General features: G+C 46.0%; 1 protein-coding gene across 2 annotated transcripts; it reads left to right on the top strand.

Moving 5' to 3' along the window:
- Nucleotides 1–1371: 1371 nt before the first annotated feature.
- Nucleotides 1372–10365, top strand: LOC109760355 (uncharacterized). 2 transcript variants are annotated; one of them, XM_045232576.2, is made up of 7 exons: nt 1372–3205; nt 3706–3804; nt 6990–8271; nt 8811–9200; nt 9502–9600; nt 9702–10016; nt 10145–10365. In XM_045232576.2, the coding sequence occupies exons 1-6, from the start codon at nt 1532–1534 to the stop codon at nt 9983–9985; spliced, it is 3828 nt and encodes a 1275-aa protein (XP_045088511.1). In that variant the 5' UTR covers nt 1372–1531; the 3' UTR covers nt 9986–10016; nt 10145–10365. The 2 variants fall into 2 exon arrangements, with proteins under 2 accessions (XP_045088511.1, XP_045088510.1); XM_045232575.2 differs by having other exon boundaries at nt 1395–3205; nt 8808–9200.
- Nucleotides 10366–15478: the final 5113 nt, after the last annotated feature.

Below are 15478 nucleotides of genomic sequence, written 5' to 3'. Positions count from 1 at the left end.
AAAACCCGAAGAAAACTCAGAAAGAAACAAAGGGAATCAAATTATAAAAAGGAAAAAAGAACAATAGAAAACAGTGTAAAAACAAAGAAAACCAAAGCATAGAAGAAGAAGAAAAAGAAAACCGAAAGCCAGTGAAAAAAGAAAAAACCAAAGAGTAAAAAAACAAAAAACTGGCTTATTTTTTAAGTTGGGAAGGGGCAACTTATTTTTTTAAGCCACCCAAAAGAGCTGGCCCTAGGAATCAGTATGGGCGACGTATAGGTCTGGCGATTTAGGTTTTTTTTAGCAGGTCCTGGCGATTTAATACTCACGCCACGTCAACGGCACACAGGCCGGCAGGCCCAAACGCACTGCCCAAAGCCGACACAAACCAGCCCAACATCTCATTCGTTTCCTTGCTTCAGAAAACTGTGGGGTGGCTTATATTTTAAGGTGGGAAGGGGCAGCATATTTTGTAAGGCACCCAATAGAATTGGCCTTAGAAATCAGTACGCGAGAGATATAGCTGTGGGGATTTACCGAAAAAGTCTTTCGCCCCGCTTTATATATAAAGCAAACCACCAAGGCCACATGACACGTACACCACACCCAAGTCCCACGACAAATAGTACAAAGGTTCTGCTGAGGGCATATCTCAACAAGCTCTAAAAGAGAGAAAAAACAAGGGGTGGCCACGCACGAGATATAGCTGTGGGGATTTAATACTCACGCCACTTACACACGTCAATGGTACACAGGCCGGTATAGGCCAACGCACGGCCCAAAGACAGCACAAACCAGCCTAGCATCTCATTGGTTTCCTTGCTTCAAAAAAAAAAAAATCTCCTGTCCTCCCGCCGTTCATTATCTTCTTCCGGATCAACCAATCCTTTGCCAGGATCATAGGAGCAGCGTAGAGTAGCAGGGATGCTTTGCTTGCAGCGATCGGTTATTTTATGGTTCGTCAAGTGCATGCGTCAGTTAAGCAAAGCACTAGCTACCACGCGCGCACGGCTTGCAAACCTAATTATCCGAGGCGTGTGCATCTTGTTCATGCAGCTAGGGCCAGCCAAGGCATTGGTTCCGAAGGAATTAGACTCTTTAGAGGAAAAAAATTCAGTTTATCTAATTCACATCTAGATGCTTTTTAAAGATGTCACATCTAACCTTCCATAAATATATAGTGCAGTAACAAGAAACAAAAAAACTAGAACAAAAAATAGATCACAAACAAAGTGAAAATTAGCTTAGAGATTTTAGGGATTTTGATTGATTGCACAGCCAGCCCGCATGCATGGATCTGGTGCTTTGCTTGTAGGTTTATTCAGAGGGAAGAAGCTTCGGGCCAGGGATCATTCTTAGCTGAAATGGCGACTCTGGAATAATGTCGTTGCCAGCGAGCTTTTGAGGTCGAGCATTTGCATGCATGTCACGCGCAAGCAAATGAAATTCCATTCCAGCCAAAGATGAACTCAGCGCCATCGGCTATATACATACATGATGTACTTCTCCATCTCCACGCACTACATCATCGCAGCATTGCCCGTCAGCCATGGCTGCGCCCGGCCGCCCGGCGGCAACCCCTCCACCACCACCGCCACCGCCACCGCCACCGAAGTCTGACAAGGTCGCTGAAAAGGCGTCAGCGTCACCCGCTCCACCACCAGAGACAGAAACGGCCGGCCCAGCACCACCACCACCACCACCACCACCGTCACCGCCACCGCCACCGAAGTCTGACCAGGTCGCTGAAAAGGCGTCAGCGTCACCCGCTCCACCACCAGAGACAGACACGGCCGGCCCAGCACCACCACCGCCGACACAAAACCAAACACCGACGGCAGAAACGGCCAGCCCGCCACAGGCCGACACGCAGCGGCAAACCGGGAAGGGAGAGGTAACACAGGCTCCTTCGCAGGAGCCGGCGGCCGCCACCAGTGCCGTGGACCACCTTCCTGCACCACCGCCGCCGCCCCCGCCGCCTCCTGAGGAGCAGAAGCAAGGCGATACTGCCAAAGACGGGAAGGACTCTGCCACGGCAAACTCGCCCAAAGCAGAGGAGAAGAAGCCGGTCACAAGCCGCTGGCCCCGCGTCCGGTCGCCCGTGCTGCTGCTTCTCTCCCTCTTCCGCCTCCGCCACGGGAAGCCAAGCCAGCCAATCGAGCAGCCTAAGGTCTCTCCTTCGGCGCCGGAGGACGAGCTGGCGGCACAGAAGGAGGAAAGTGAAGGGAGCCAGCGCCGTCGCCATGAAGCCGAGGCCTCATTGTCGCCGGCGGGGCCGAAGGAGGCGCCGCCCGCGGAGCCGCACCAAACCAAGCGCCGCAAGAGCCTGCAGCGCACCGAGAGCGTCCGGCCTCCCGAAGGTGTCGTTGCCGTTGCAGGCGAAGCTGACGCCAAGCGAACCCCCATGAAAAAGAAGCTTCAAAATGCGTTCGTGCTCGTGAAGGACACCTTGGCGTGGTACGGCCGGCATCGCTCCCCGAAGAATGCGGAGAAGCCGGAGGAGGACCAGTCGGCGGCGCAGAAGGAGAAAGACGGAGAGACCAAGCCGTCGACGTCGTCACCGCCGGAGGAGGAGGAGGCGGGGACAAAGTCGAAGCTGGACGACAAAACCGAAGAGACCACCAAAGAGCCGTCGACGGCAGCAAAAGACGAGGAGAAGGCGCGCCGGCGGTGGGAACGGGCGGAGGTGCGACTCGAGAAGATCCTGGAGGATGCGTGCACGAGGCTGACGCTCGCCGAGTTCAGGAAGCTCCCGAACCACAAGCAGCAGCCGTACCAGCAGTGCCTCCTCACCTTCTCGGTGTTCCCACTCGACTCACAGGTGAAGAAGCAGGCCGTGACGTACTGGTGGTCCACGCGGTTCAACCTTCCGTCGGAGAGGGGCGGCGGCGCGGACGGGATCTTCTCGAAGCTCTCCGGCGGCGGCTTCCTCGAGCCGATCAAGAACGGCAGCACCAGGGTCATCTACGGCTGCCGGGTGAACCCGCTGGTGCACTGGATGGCGAAGCGGCTGGCGAGGGAGAAGGAGTGCGCCGACCTTGACGACCCCGGTGGCCCGGCTTTCAGCCAGCCCAAGTCGGAGGTCCTCTGCCTCACGGCGGGCAATCGTGCCCGGATGCAGAAACTGCGAGAGGAGGACGGCTTGCGACCCCGGACCCGGCCCAAGCCCAACCAAACAATGGCGCCTCCTTCGGCTACGCAAGCAGTCGGGGGCCCATCCCAGGTACTCCACCTCCTTTCTCCAAACATGGCTAATACTACTATAGTAAAAAAAGTTGCTAAAAAAAGTAGCACTAGACCATTTGACATTAGCAATCACTCTTATAATTAGTCTGCTACAAAATTGGTTGTTACTACATTTGTCATCTTTTTACAATTTTCTCTTTTTCTTTCGTTTATGCATCATTTTAATTTTTTTGAAGCACTTGTTGTGGTGGTCTTTTGCATGAGAGTCCGCTTTTTTGCGTTTCTCTCCTCTATATGGACCAAAGTGACATGTAAGCATGTTATAGACCTTTTATTATACTTGTTCTGAATGTCAATAGCTAGTCCAACTTGACTAGGAAATGGGACCATAATTATTGCAGGGTACAACCCTTTAGGATCCCCTTCAGAAAAAATTTCCTTCCAATATATTTGCTAAATGAAAAATAAAGTATTCCCTTGATTATTGTTTGAGAAACTTCCCCTAAATAATAAATACTACCAATCTCCCGACTGCAGAAGCTCCAGGAGGACAATGATTCGCAGGCCCAGTTGAAACCCAGTCCATCAAAGATGCCTCCTGAGGGTATTGTAGCACCAGGTGGGCTCCCATCCCAGGTTAGTTCCCTTGTGTACCGGTAATTTCAGTCTAGCCCACCTAACTAGAAAAATTACATGATCTAATAGAGTGTCGCTAAAAAATGCTTTCAAAACTAGAAATTACCATGGGTAACTTGGTATGCCCTTAAGATGTTTAAAGAACAATTGGTATGTCCTTGGAGAAAATTCTTGTGTATACTTGCTCATTACATCAGCTAAAATCACTTCATATAACTAGAACACAATTTCAAATTCTAAAAAAGGAATAATATACATTGCATAATGTAGTAGCGAACTATACATTATGGGCTACAAGAAGTTGACGATCCTGGGAAGGGGGTGGGGGAAGGGGGGTGTCTAGTATTTTCTTTTTGTATATATATTCCTAAAATTATATATATAATTTCAACGCATGCACCCTTTGACTTTTAAGACATATAATGCCCATTTTTAACTAAGACAAAAGATTTACCTTTTAATAATTAAGAAAATAATTGTCTAGTTACTTAAATAAAATTGGGGTGCCTAATATACATATGTTTCTTATAACTCAAGAGACTAGAGCTTTTCTCAAATAGGAAGATCCAACTTATGGATTGTGTGATTCGACATCAGGAATATAGTCATGAACTCAAACAAATTGACGATACCCCAAGCTTTTTTGCGGGAATTGATTACAATGTAATCCAATGAATTTTGATTGTATGAAATGTAAAATTTTGGATTAATAATATGAGAACTGAAACAAAGAATACATATTATTTTTTACATGATTGTTATATAGTTGTAATGCATACTTAATATAAGTAACATAATACTATGCATTGCATGGGTGGGGTGGACATTTCCCATGTAAGGTTGCATGTTGAGAAAAATAAATTTCGTGCGGACAAACAAAAATTGGATTTGAGTTACCCACTTAATTACTTTTGAGCACCCCCTAAAAATGTGTTCGCAATGTTGCAAGAGAGGATGGAGGAGGGAGACTATACATGGCTGCAACTTCACTGGGGACAAACATAAAAGTCTATTTTAACTACAAGACAATTATTAGTTTGAAGGACCTTTTTTTTTAAGATTAGTTCCAAGGATTAGTGTGTAGATTTAAGACCCATAGATAAATGGATAACCATATTAGTACAATGTGTAGTAGAGATATGAAGTATTTGACTAAGATTGGATTTCATTCCACTTTCCTATTTCTGAACAACAACTTATGTCATCAACTATTTCATGTTTTCAAAGTTATTAATTGTCTCATATAAACCCTATTTTTGATTTCGATAGTATGGTGTAGCGTATCATATGTAAACGGAATTCTAAGGTTTCTTTATTTTATTATGCAATAAGCCAATAAGAAGAATTCTTCCATTTTCTTTTTCTTTAGTTGCGGGAAAAAGCAAATTTAAACTTTTATTTTATAGCGAGCGCAAATTTCTAGTAAAAAATCATGTATCCTTCCACTTAGATATATAATATTTGGTTATTTTTTCAATAATACAATGGGACTAGGTTCTATTTGATAAAAATCATCTTGAGTGCAACTCTACATTGCAATTTAATTCTTGTAAGTTTTATTTTTGTACATTGAGTTCCTATTACTTAAGTTTTTAATGTATTAATGTATAGTTCATATTAGTTCTCATTTTGCTTAAGCAAGATACAAGTTGAGTCTCTCTCTCTCTCTCTCTCTCTCTCTCTCTCTCTCTTCCATCTTTTTTTGGAAAAGGAGGCATAAACTTTGCCTCATCCTTAAAGAGTGTTATGGTTATAGGCCGATGCCCAAGCGTCCAAATACACAAAATGATAACTACTCTCCCTACATGGTTTCGCCCAATCGTTTTGCACCCACAATGTGGCAGTTCTCTAGCCTATAAGGAAATGTGAAGTCCAAGATGATTGACTAAGACTTAAGAATTATTTTTTTCAAACAATCGTACATGCATTAGCAATATTTCTTTAAATGAAACATTATCCCCTTTATATAAGTAAGGTTAGCTACCCAGCCGTGAAAACATGTTTAGTTGTATTAATCTTTTGTTGTACTATTACATATTGTTACATTGTGATTTTAAACAATAAACTCTAGTTATTCGTTAATATCAAATGATAGAAAATATTCCTTGGCAAATTGTCAAAAGAAAGAGTCTTGCATTAATCAATAAGTCTCCATTTAAAAATTAACGACTTAGGATATAGCTAAGTTCTGGGTCAACATCAACAACTTGGTGGGTTGCGTGGGGCCGTGGGCACAACTTCACTGACTCTTGTTTAAACTTCGGTACATATTTACACACAAAATGAGAGTCCCTATTTCAAAACATATGTTCACTGAGGAAACAATAGGTTTAGTGGCTTAACATGCCATTTAAAATCTACACATTGTCATTTTTTATTATCGTTGTCTTACACCAGTTAAATTTTTTTCCCGATAGGCGTACACACTAGGATAATGGCGATTATAGATGCAAAAGGCAATGACACCCAAGTTAAAAATCACCACTCAATCTCCATGCCATGATTTGAAGAGGGGAAACTAGTGGCTGCACCCACTTTCGGTGCACCCACGGTGCACCCACGCAAGAAAACATATCAAAACATTTCCAAAAAATCTGAAACTTCGTGGAAATGATCATCAACAAATGTTATGAGGGCTTGCAAAGTTTGGTGGTCAAATAACATTCGAGAAACGCTCTACAAAAAAGACAAAATTGCAAAATCTGCTCAAACAGTGCACGTACATTTTGACTAATTTTCAGTGATTTTGTCTTTTTTGTAGAGAGCTCCTCGAATGTTATTTGACCACCAAATTTTGCAAGCCCCCATAACATTTGTTGATGATCATTTCCACGAAGTTTCAGATTTTTTGGAAATGTTTTGATATGTTTTCTTGCGTGGGTGCACCGAGAGTGGGTGTAGAAGAACCACTCTCAAGAAAAACATTGAAATATACCAGATTTGCTTTTTTTCGCTACATTGTAGAAGCTCTTGGCTCTTGTTTTGACATCGGCACTAGCCTGAAAATGCGATAATTATTTGTGTTACAATATTATTCGTAAATAAAAATCATTGTGAACATACTTTTCAAGACAAATTCGCATGTATGATTATCACCCCCCCCCCCCCCCTCTCTATTTTTTTTCCATAGATGTAGCATTTCTCTTGACATTTGTCCAATCTAATTCTTACATGATTTTAAATAGGATCAACAAGATAAGACCAAACGGGATGATGAAATGTTGGAGACTGCGATACTCCTCATCGAGTTTGAAAGGAAGAAAGTCATCCTCAACATTGACGCGCACGTGTACCGACTCCCGGAGCCCTTGCTCACCAAGCTCGCCGACCGCCTGGAAGTGCTGCAGCTCGGCCGGTGGGGGAACACCGACGACGAGACATACATGGAGGTGGAAACTCTGGAGTCGCTGAGCGCCATCGGCAAGCTGAAGAACCTCCGGTACCTGAGCGTGCGCGGGTTGTCCCGGCTGACGGAGCTCCCAAGCGAGGTCCGGAGGCTCCGGAAGCTGGCCATCTTGGACGTGCGCGGGTGCCAGAACCTGGTCAAGCTGCCGTCGTCCACCGTGAAGAAGCTCGTGGCGCTGACCCACCTGGACCTCACCGAGTGCTACATGCTGGAGCACATCGGGCGGGGGGTCGCCGCCCTGCCGGAGCTGCGCGTGTTCAAGGGCTTCGTGTTCGGCGTCGGCAAGCGGCGGCGCGACGCGTGCAGGCTGCAGCACCTCGCCAAGCTGAAGAAGCTCTGGAAGCTCAGCGTCAACGTCACCACCGACGCCAACGTCGAGCAGGACGAGATGAAGCAGCTCGCGAAGCTCGCCGGGCTCCTGTCGCTCACGGTTACGTGGGGTGAGAGGCCGAGCATATTGCTGGATGATACTAGCAAGAAAATTCAAAAGCAGCTGCAAGATCTCCTTGATACGTGGACCTGCCTCCGGCTACCGCCGCAGCTCGATAAGCTGGACGTCCGGTGCTACCCCGAGGGCACGCTGCCGTTGGGGACGTGGCTCAACGGCAACAAGAAACTCAAGAAGCTCTACGTGAGAGGCGGGGAGGTGAAGGAGCTCGACATCCCCGGAGGCAACGTCATCGAGACCCTGCGCCTCAGGTACCTCAAAGAGTTCGAGCTGAATTGGACGACTGAACTGCTCCCGAAGTTGAATAGGAATACCATTAAGTGTGTGGAGGTTGTCGATAAGGATTCTAAAGTGGTGAAGGCTCAAACCAAAGGTAAGGTTAAGCTAAATGAGAAGGAGGGGACAGAGAAAGAAAAGCTGATTCCCATTAAGAAGCGGATGCACATACCAGTGTGTACCGTGGATGAACATGGGGTGTGGGTGAGGGATCTCAAGGAAGAAGATGCCGGTGGCCAAACTCCAGGTAAAGCCCAAACTCCAGGTAAAGCAGAAGGTGCTACCGGCGTTGCCAAAGCTGAAAAAGGTGTTGACGATGCCGGCAAAGCGCTAAAAGGTTCGCCCTATTCCACTACTTGAATTTCAGGGTCAGAAATGTTTTAGCCATAGCCGAAATCACCGAATTTTGGTGGATTTCAGTGGTTTAGGTGAAATTCATTTATTTTGGTTTTCATTTTAGTCAAATGAGTTATATTTCCACTTAAATTTGACTAATATCTAAGCAAAATCATTTTGAAAATTAAAAGTACTTATTTGTAAATTATTTGAAATTGTGTGTATTGCCATAGTTGTTGAAATATTTTGACTGAAAGGCAACTTCAATATCTGCCGAATAATGATTATTTGAAATTTTGATGAAATTGCACTGAAATGAAAGTGAAAACCACTCTACTCTAGTCTAGTGATAAAAACATGCAGAGTACAAATTAAAGTGTTGTTCCTACCTTGTTACTAACATATATACGTTGCATCCGAAACTTTTTTTCTAGAATACGCAGAAGCGTACGTATCATGTACTAGTAAAGAAGGATTGCATCCGAAACTGAGATCCTTCCATTTTTTGTTTGAAAACATTATTTTACTTGTTTGTAGAAGTGAAAGAAGAAGATAAGCCAAGCAACCTCAAAGGCACCAAAGGAGAAAATGAGCAACCAACACTAGCCAAGGAAGACAGTGGAGCTACTGATGAGATAAAAACCGTTGATGGTGGAGATAAGAACCATGAGATTGTTAATAAAGAGAACGACAACAAGAAGGAGGCAAAAGATGAAGAGCGCAATCCCATGAAGAAGGGTGCACAAGTACATGAGCCTAACACAGATGAGAATAAGGTGCAGGCGGGCGATGAGAAGGAGGAACTCAAAGAGACCGCGGAGAAGCAAGCGTCACCTACTCTCGCCGTCGATCAGACAGTGGCTCCAGCGAGCGAGGGGGATATCAAGAAAGGTGTCGTCACCGATAAGACCCAAAAAGACAAAATAAGTGGTACATTGCCTAACTTTGCCACATCATCCCATACTTTAATTTTTTTAAATGAGGTTAATTAAAACCCCACACATGAAACATCATAATGTTGCTTCTTGACCGCCAAATGGGATTTTGCTAACCAGTAAACCCTTACTGGCTAAGGTCTAATAAATGTTTTTTTCTCCTGCATTTTCATGTTTCAACTCAATCATGTGTTTGTGTTTTACTGCAATATTTCTATTGTATCCATCAATCAATCAATAATACTTGCTTTGCAAAATTTATGGAAAGCGATCTATCAATAATTCTTGCTTTGCAGAAACCAAAGAAGAGAGGCAAGACGAACCAAGAGATGCCAAAGGACAAGATGAGCCACCTAGCAAGCAAGACACAGGAAACACCGATGAACCACAAACAGGTCCCGCCCTCTTGATTTCTAACGGCACTGATAATTGTGCGCTTGCTTCCCACTTATCAAGGCTATCTAAATCTGACGATAGCGCGCGCTTGCTTCCGCAGAAGGTGAAGACAAAGGCAAAGACGACGAGCAGCCCATTGACGAAGACGGAGGCGGCGGTGGCGGCGGCGATACAGCCACCGGTGATGCGACGAGCTCGCAGGCGTCGAAGCCTAAAGAGGAGACCCCAGCTCTTAAAGCAGCAGCTTCTCCCCCGGCGGCACCACCAGCATTATCGCCCGCAACTACCGGCGCTGCTCCAGCTGCCGTGGAGGCCAAGGAACATGGGAAGGCTGGCCAAGATGATGGACCAACAGGCACCCGTGCGGTGGTAGAGAATAATTGAAGATCAAAAGCATGCAGTGCATCTGCCTAAGGTACTGAAAATTCTTTGACCCAGTAGAATTGTATGTAACCTGAGCCCGCTTTGCCACAAATCGGGTAGTTGTTCGATCAGGGTAAGAGTGAGATAACACATGTGTAATTTGGTCGATTGATTTTGCAGGCGCAGAAAATTAAGGGGCGAGGATTGTTCCGATGGGCACCTTCGGGTTGGACCGTTCAATAATTGCCCGGAATTTGACATTTGGAAGAAATAACAACAGGCTGTTTGTATTTGTTACCAGTGATATATGTATACTTACCTATATGCATATTCTTGAATTTAAATTTGTGAACTCCGGTTCTATCAATAAATCTTCACGCGAATAAGATGCGGCTTTCTTACACTCAATCTTCATGGAGAAGTAATGTAAGATTGTAACATAAAAGAAGGGAGAAATATATTTTTGTGTCCTTCAATTGCTCCGAAAGTCTAGATTTGGTCCCCCAACTTCAAAACCGACAAATCATAGTCCGTTAACTTTTTAAACCGGACAAGTTTAGTCTCCTCGTCTCAGCTAAGCTGACTCAACCTGGTTTTGACCGGTCTTCGCTGACGCAGCAAGAATATTCTCTCTTCGAACCTGTCTCCTTGCAAAATTTATGCAAGGGTAAGGGCAATTCCAACGTGCCAACGCATTCTGTCCGCACGCATCCGTTTGGGTCGAAACGGACACAAACTGCGGCCCAACACGACGTAAACGGACGAGCGTCCGCTTTTTGCCGCGTGCGACCCATTTCAGGCTTAAATGGACACAAACTTCCGGTTTAAAGAGTTGAGGGACTAAGATTTGCTGGTTTTCAAGTTGGGGGACCAAATCAAGACTATAAGAAGAGTTTTTTTTTACCGTGGACTTTTAGAAGAGTTGACGGATGAAAATATATTGTTTCCCGAAAAGACGATTGTAAGGATCATCAACTTCCTTCCTCTCACCTCGCAATGAGATGACATGACAATTTTGCACCTAGGTGATGACCGCAAACGCACGAATACCTTTCATGAGACCATTCTCCTGGATTATCAATGTAACGCCCATGATGCGGCTATATCTCCCACGTGTTGAGGCACGACTTAGAGGCATAACCGCATTGTGGTTTTGTCGCAAGAAGGGTCATCTTCACACAATCCCATGTAATGAACAAGAATGGGATAACGAGAGTTGGCTTACAATCGTCACTTCACACAATACATAAATTAATTCATACATCATCCAAAATCCACACATAGACCGACTACGGTCAAATCCAAATAAAAATAAGATAACCCCAAATGCTAGATCCCCGGTCGTCCCAACTGGGCTCCACTACTGATCATCAGGAAAAGAAACATGGTAACGACCACGTTCCTCGTCGAACTCCCACTTGAGCTCGGTTGCATCATCTGCACTGGTATCGTCGGCACCTGCAACTGTTTTGGTAGAATCAGTGAGTCACGAGGACTCAGCAATCTCACACCCGCGAGATCAAGACTATTTAAGCTTATAGGAAAGGATGGTGTAATGAGGTGGAGCTGCAGCATGCACTCAGCATATATGGTGGCTAACATACGCAAATGAGAGCGAGAAGAGAAGCAACGCAACGGTCGCGAAGCTAGAAATGATCAAGAAGTGATCCTGAAACTACTTACGTTCATGCATAACTCAAACCGTGTTTACTTCCCGGACTCCGCCGAGAAGAGACCATCACGGCTACACACACGGTTGATGTATTTTTGTTAAGTCAAATGACAAGTTCTCTACAATCGGACATTAACAAATTTCCATCGGCCTCATAACCGCGGGCACGGCTTTCGAAAGATAATACCCTACAGGGGTGTCCGAACTTAGCCCATGATAAGCTCTCACGGTCAACGAAGGATAAACCTTCTCCCAGAAAGACCCGATCAGTCTCGGAATCCCGGTTTACAAGACATTTCGACAATGGTAAAACAAGACCAGCAAAGCCGCCCGAATGTGCCGACAAATCCCGATAGGAGCTGCACATATCTCGTTCTCAGGGCACACCGGATGAGCAGTCCGTACAAATAAAACCAGGCCTCAAGTTTCCCCGAGGTGGTGATGCAAAGGCTCTAGTTTGGACCAGCACTCAGAGGAACACTGGCCCGGGGGTTTAAATAAAGATGACCCTCGGGCTCGCGAAAACCCAAGGGAAAAGGCTTAGGTGGCAAATGGTAAAATCAAGGTTGGGCCTTGCTGGAGGAGTTTTATTCAAGGGGAACTGTCAAGGGGGTCCCATAAATCACCCAACCGCGTAAGGAACGCAAACTCAAGGAACATAATACCGGTCTGACGGAAAACTAGGGCGGCAAGAGTGGAACAAAACACCAGGCATAAGGCCGAGCCTTCCACCCTTTACCAAATTTATAGATGCATTAATTTAATAAGAGATATTGTGATATTCCAAAATATCTATGTTCCAACATGGAACCAACTTCAACTTCACCTGCAACTAGCAACACTATAAGAAGGGCTGAGCAAAAGCGGTAACTTAGTCAAACAACGGTTTGCTAGGAAATGATGGTTAGAGGCTTGACATGGCAATATGGGAGGCATGATATAGCAAGTGGTAGGTAGCGCAGCATAGCAATAGAACGAACAACTAGCAAATCAAAGATAGAAGTGATTTCGAGGGTATGGTCATCTTGCCTGCAAGGTTCTTAGAGTTGTCGAAAGCTTGATCCTCGTAAGCGTACTCAACAGGTTCCTCGTTCACGAACTCGTCTCCCAGCTCTACCCAAAACAAGAACACAAACAACGGAACCACAATCAATCACGGGAAATGCACAAGCAACATGATTCAAAACATGTATGATATGCGAGATATGGTATGCGATGCATATGCGTGCTCCGGAAAAAAAAGAATGAACAAGGCAGTAACTTGGCAAACCAAGTATGCCACTGGAAAGATGAGATGATTTCGGTCGAAATCGATATAAAGATCACCATAAACGGATGCACGGTTTGCAAATGGCAAGCAAAACAAGAATGACACGATTCTGCGATTAACAGCATGATAGCACTTAGAATACATCAAGTAACTATGCTACAGCACCCCAACATAGCAACAAAGCATATGGAAGTAATCTGCAGGAGATTCTTGACAAAAGATGAACACTGAGCTGCGGCTAGATCACAACATAACAGGTTCAAACAAGCATGGCAAAAGTGCAAAAGATATCAGGTTCACAGACTTGATGAAATTACTGGACATGGCTGAAACAGCATCAGGTAGCAATGTTCAGAGCAAGAAAAAGACATGCTACAGGAACTTAACATAGCAAAAAAAGGCATGAAATGAATCTAATAGATGGATAGAACAAAAGTCACTTACTGACCATGAGCCAAAAAGGACCAGAAGATATGATGGCACCCATATAAACATAGCAAGTTTCGTTAACAGGTTTCAGACTTGGCAGAAAACAGAGCATGGCAGAAACAGTATCATGAAGGCATCTTGGTGAGCTTGATGCACTCATCACAAAGCAATACATGACAAAACAAGCATACCTACAGACAGATGACATGTTTATGAAGCTATCCATGGCAATAGAAAATACATAGCATTCATGGATCAACTACAACAACCTTGGCAAAATTGAATATCATGTTAACATTCTGCCAGAAATATTTTATAGCAAAAGTAGAGCATGATTAAGACATGCTATAGCACTCCATAATTGCAAACAGGGGCATGGATGGATAGAGCGCAACTAAATCTACAAAACATCCTTACTGAACATAACCAAAAGGAGCATGGATCTCTCTGTAGACACATGGATACATGGCAATAAAATAACAGCAGAAACAGACAGTGAAATTACTAAGTCCCTGAAAACAGAAACATCACGAAGCCTAGTTTGCATGCTTGTGCTAGTCACTACATAGATCACAAAAATACATGGCATACACCTCTGTAAAGATGGCATGGCATAGATCAAAACACCTGTAGAGCTCATTCCCATAAGATGCACACATCAAATGCAACAAAAAATAACAAATCCTCAAGTTCTGATAAGTAACAGCAGTTAACAACATATAGCACTCTTGCACCAGAGATTTGGGCATCAAGATGAACTCAAATGAGCATGGCACAATGGAACAAAATGAAGAGCATCTCGAGGCGAACATTTCGATATATCATGCACGCAAAACGGAGCAGTGTGCACGGAGTTATGATGCGATGAACATAGCCACTTATTGCAAATAATACGGGACTTGGAGAAAACTCGGAGGGAGAAAAAGTCAACCGTTTCAGTGGATCTGGATCGGGGCTCGGGCGAGGGTTCGTCGCTCGCCGGAGACGGGGCGCTCGCCGGAGAAGAGGCGGCGGCCGGCGTGGAGAGGAGGGAGAGGCGCCGCGGGTCGAGGAAGGTGCCGGAGTGGCGGGCGGCGGCGGACGCGAGCGGCGCCGGCGACGGAGGAGCGGGCGTCGGCACGGGACGGCGGGCTCGGGCGGCGGCATTCGCAGACGGCGGCGCGGCGAGGTCCGACGGAGGACGGGCGGCGGAGCACGGGGCTCGGGCGCGGGCGGCGCTGGAAGACGCGGGCGACGGGGCCGGGAGGCGACGTCGTACGGGCCGCGGGGGCCTCGCCCGGGCCTCGCGGGCCGGCGGCGGGGGCGCGGCGGTGTGCCACGTGGCGCGGGCCGATAGGCTGGCGGCGGCGGCGGCGATGTGTCCGGTGGCGGCGGGGCGATGGGTTAGGGTTTGATCTGCGAAAATTTCGAAGGGGGGGTGTTTTTATAGGTAGAGGGAGCTAGGAGACTCCAAATGAAGTGCGGTTTTCGCCCACACGATCGTGATCGAACGGCCGAGAGCATGGAGGGGACTTAGGTGGGTTTTGGGCTGTTTGGAGGGTTTTTTTTCTGCAACACACAAAAGGACTTTGCCGTTACCCGGTTAACCGTTGGAGCATCAAACGACCTCCAAATGGAACGGAACTTGACAGGTGGTCTACCGGTGGTATACCAAGGCCACTTGGCAAACCTCGGTCCATTCCGAGAATGTTTAACACCCGCTCACGAAAAGAGACCAGAGGGGTGCGCCGGAGGAGGTGGGAGTGTCGGATTGCAGAACGGACAACGGGGAAAATGTTCGGATGCATGAGACGAACACGTATGCAAATGAGATGCACATGATGACATGATATGAGATGCATGGCTTGAACAAAATGCAAAACGAAAGACAAAACCCAACCACGGAGGGAATATCATAACACATAGCCGAAAATGGCAAGAGTTGGAGTTACAAATATGGAAAGTAACATCCGGGGAGTTATAACACTCCACCACTACGAGAGGATCTCGTCCCGAGATCTAGGACTGAAAGAACTCCGGATATTAGGAACGGAGGTGGTCCTCGCGTTCCCAGGTGGCTTCTCGGTTGGAATGGTGCGACCACTTCACTTTCAGGAATTTGATAGACTTGTTGCGAGTCTTTCGCCCAGTTTCTTCAATAATA

The sequence above is a fragment of the Aegilops tauschii genome, chromosome 2 (genome assembly GCF_002575655.3).
Source record: "Aegilops tauschii subsp. strangulata cultivar AL8/78 chromosome 2, Aet v6.0, whole genome shotgun sequence".
NCBI lineage: Eukaryota > Viridiplantae > Streptophyta > Magnoliopsida > Poales > Poaceae > Aegilops > Aegilops tauschii.
The sequence above is the reverse complement of the archived record's forward strand: the minus strand, read 5'-3'. Positions and strand labels throughout refer to the sequence as shown.

Coding starts and splice junctions, on each gene's coding strand:
- LOC109760355 (XM_045232575.2), top strand. CDS start 1,532: ATGGCTGCGCCCGGCCGCCCGGCGGCAACCCCTCCACCACCACCGCCA. Junction 3,805..6,989: donor CAGGTGGGCTCCCATCCCAG/GTTAGTTCCCTT, acceptor GATTTTAAATAG/GATCAACAAGATAAGACCAA. Junction 9,201..9,501: donor CCAAAAAGACAAAATAAGTG/GTACATTGCCTA, acceptor CTTGCTTTGCAG/AAACCAAAGAAGAGAGGCAA.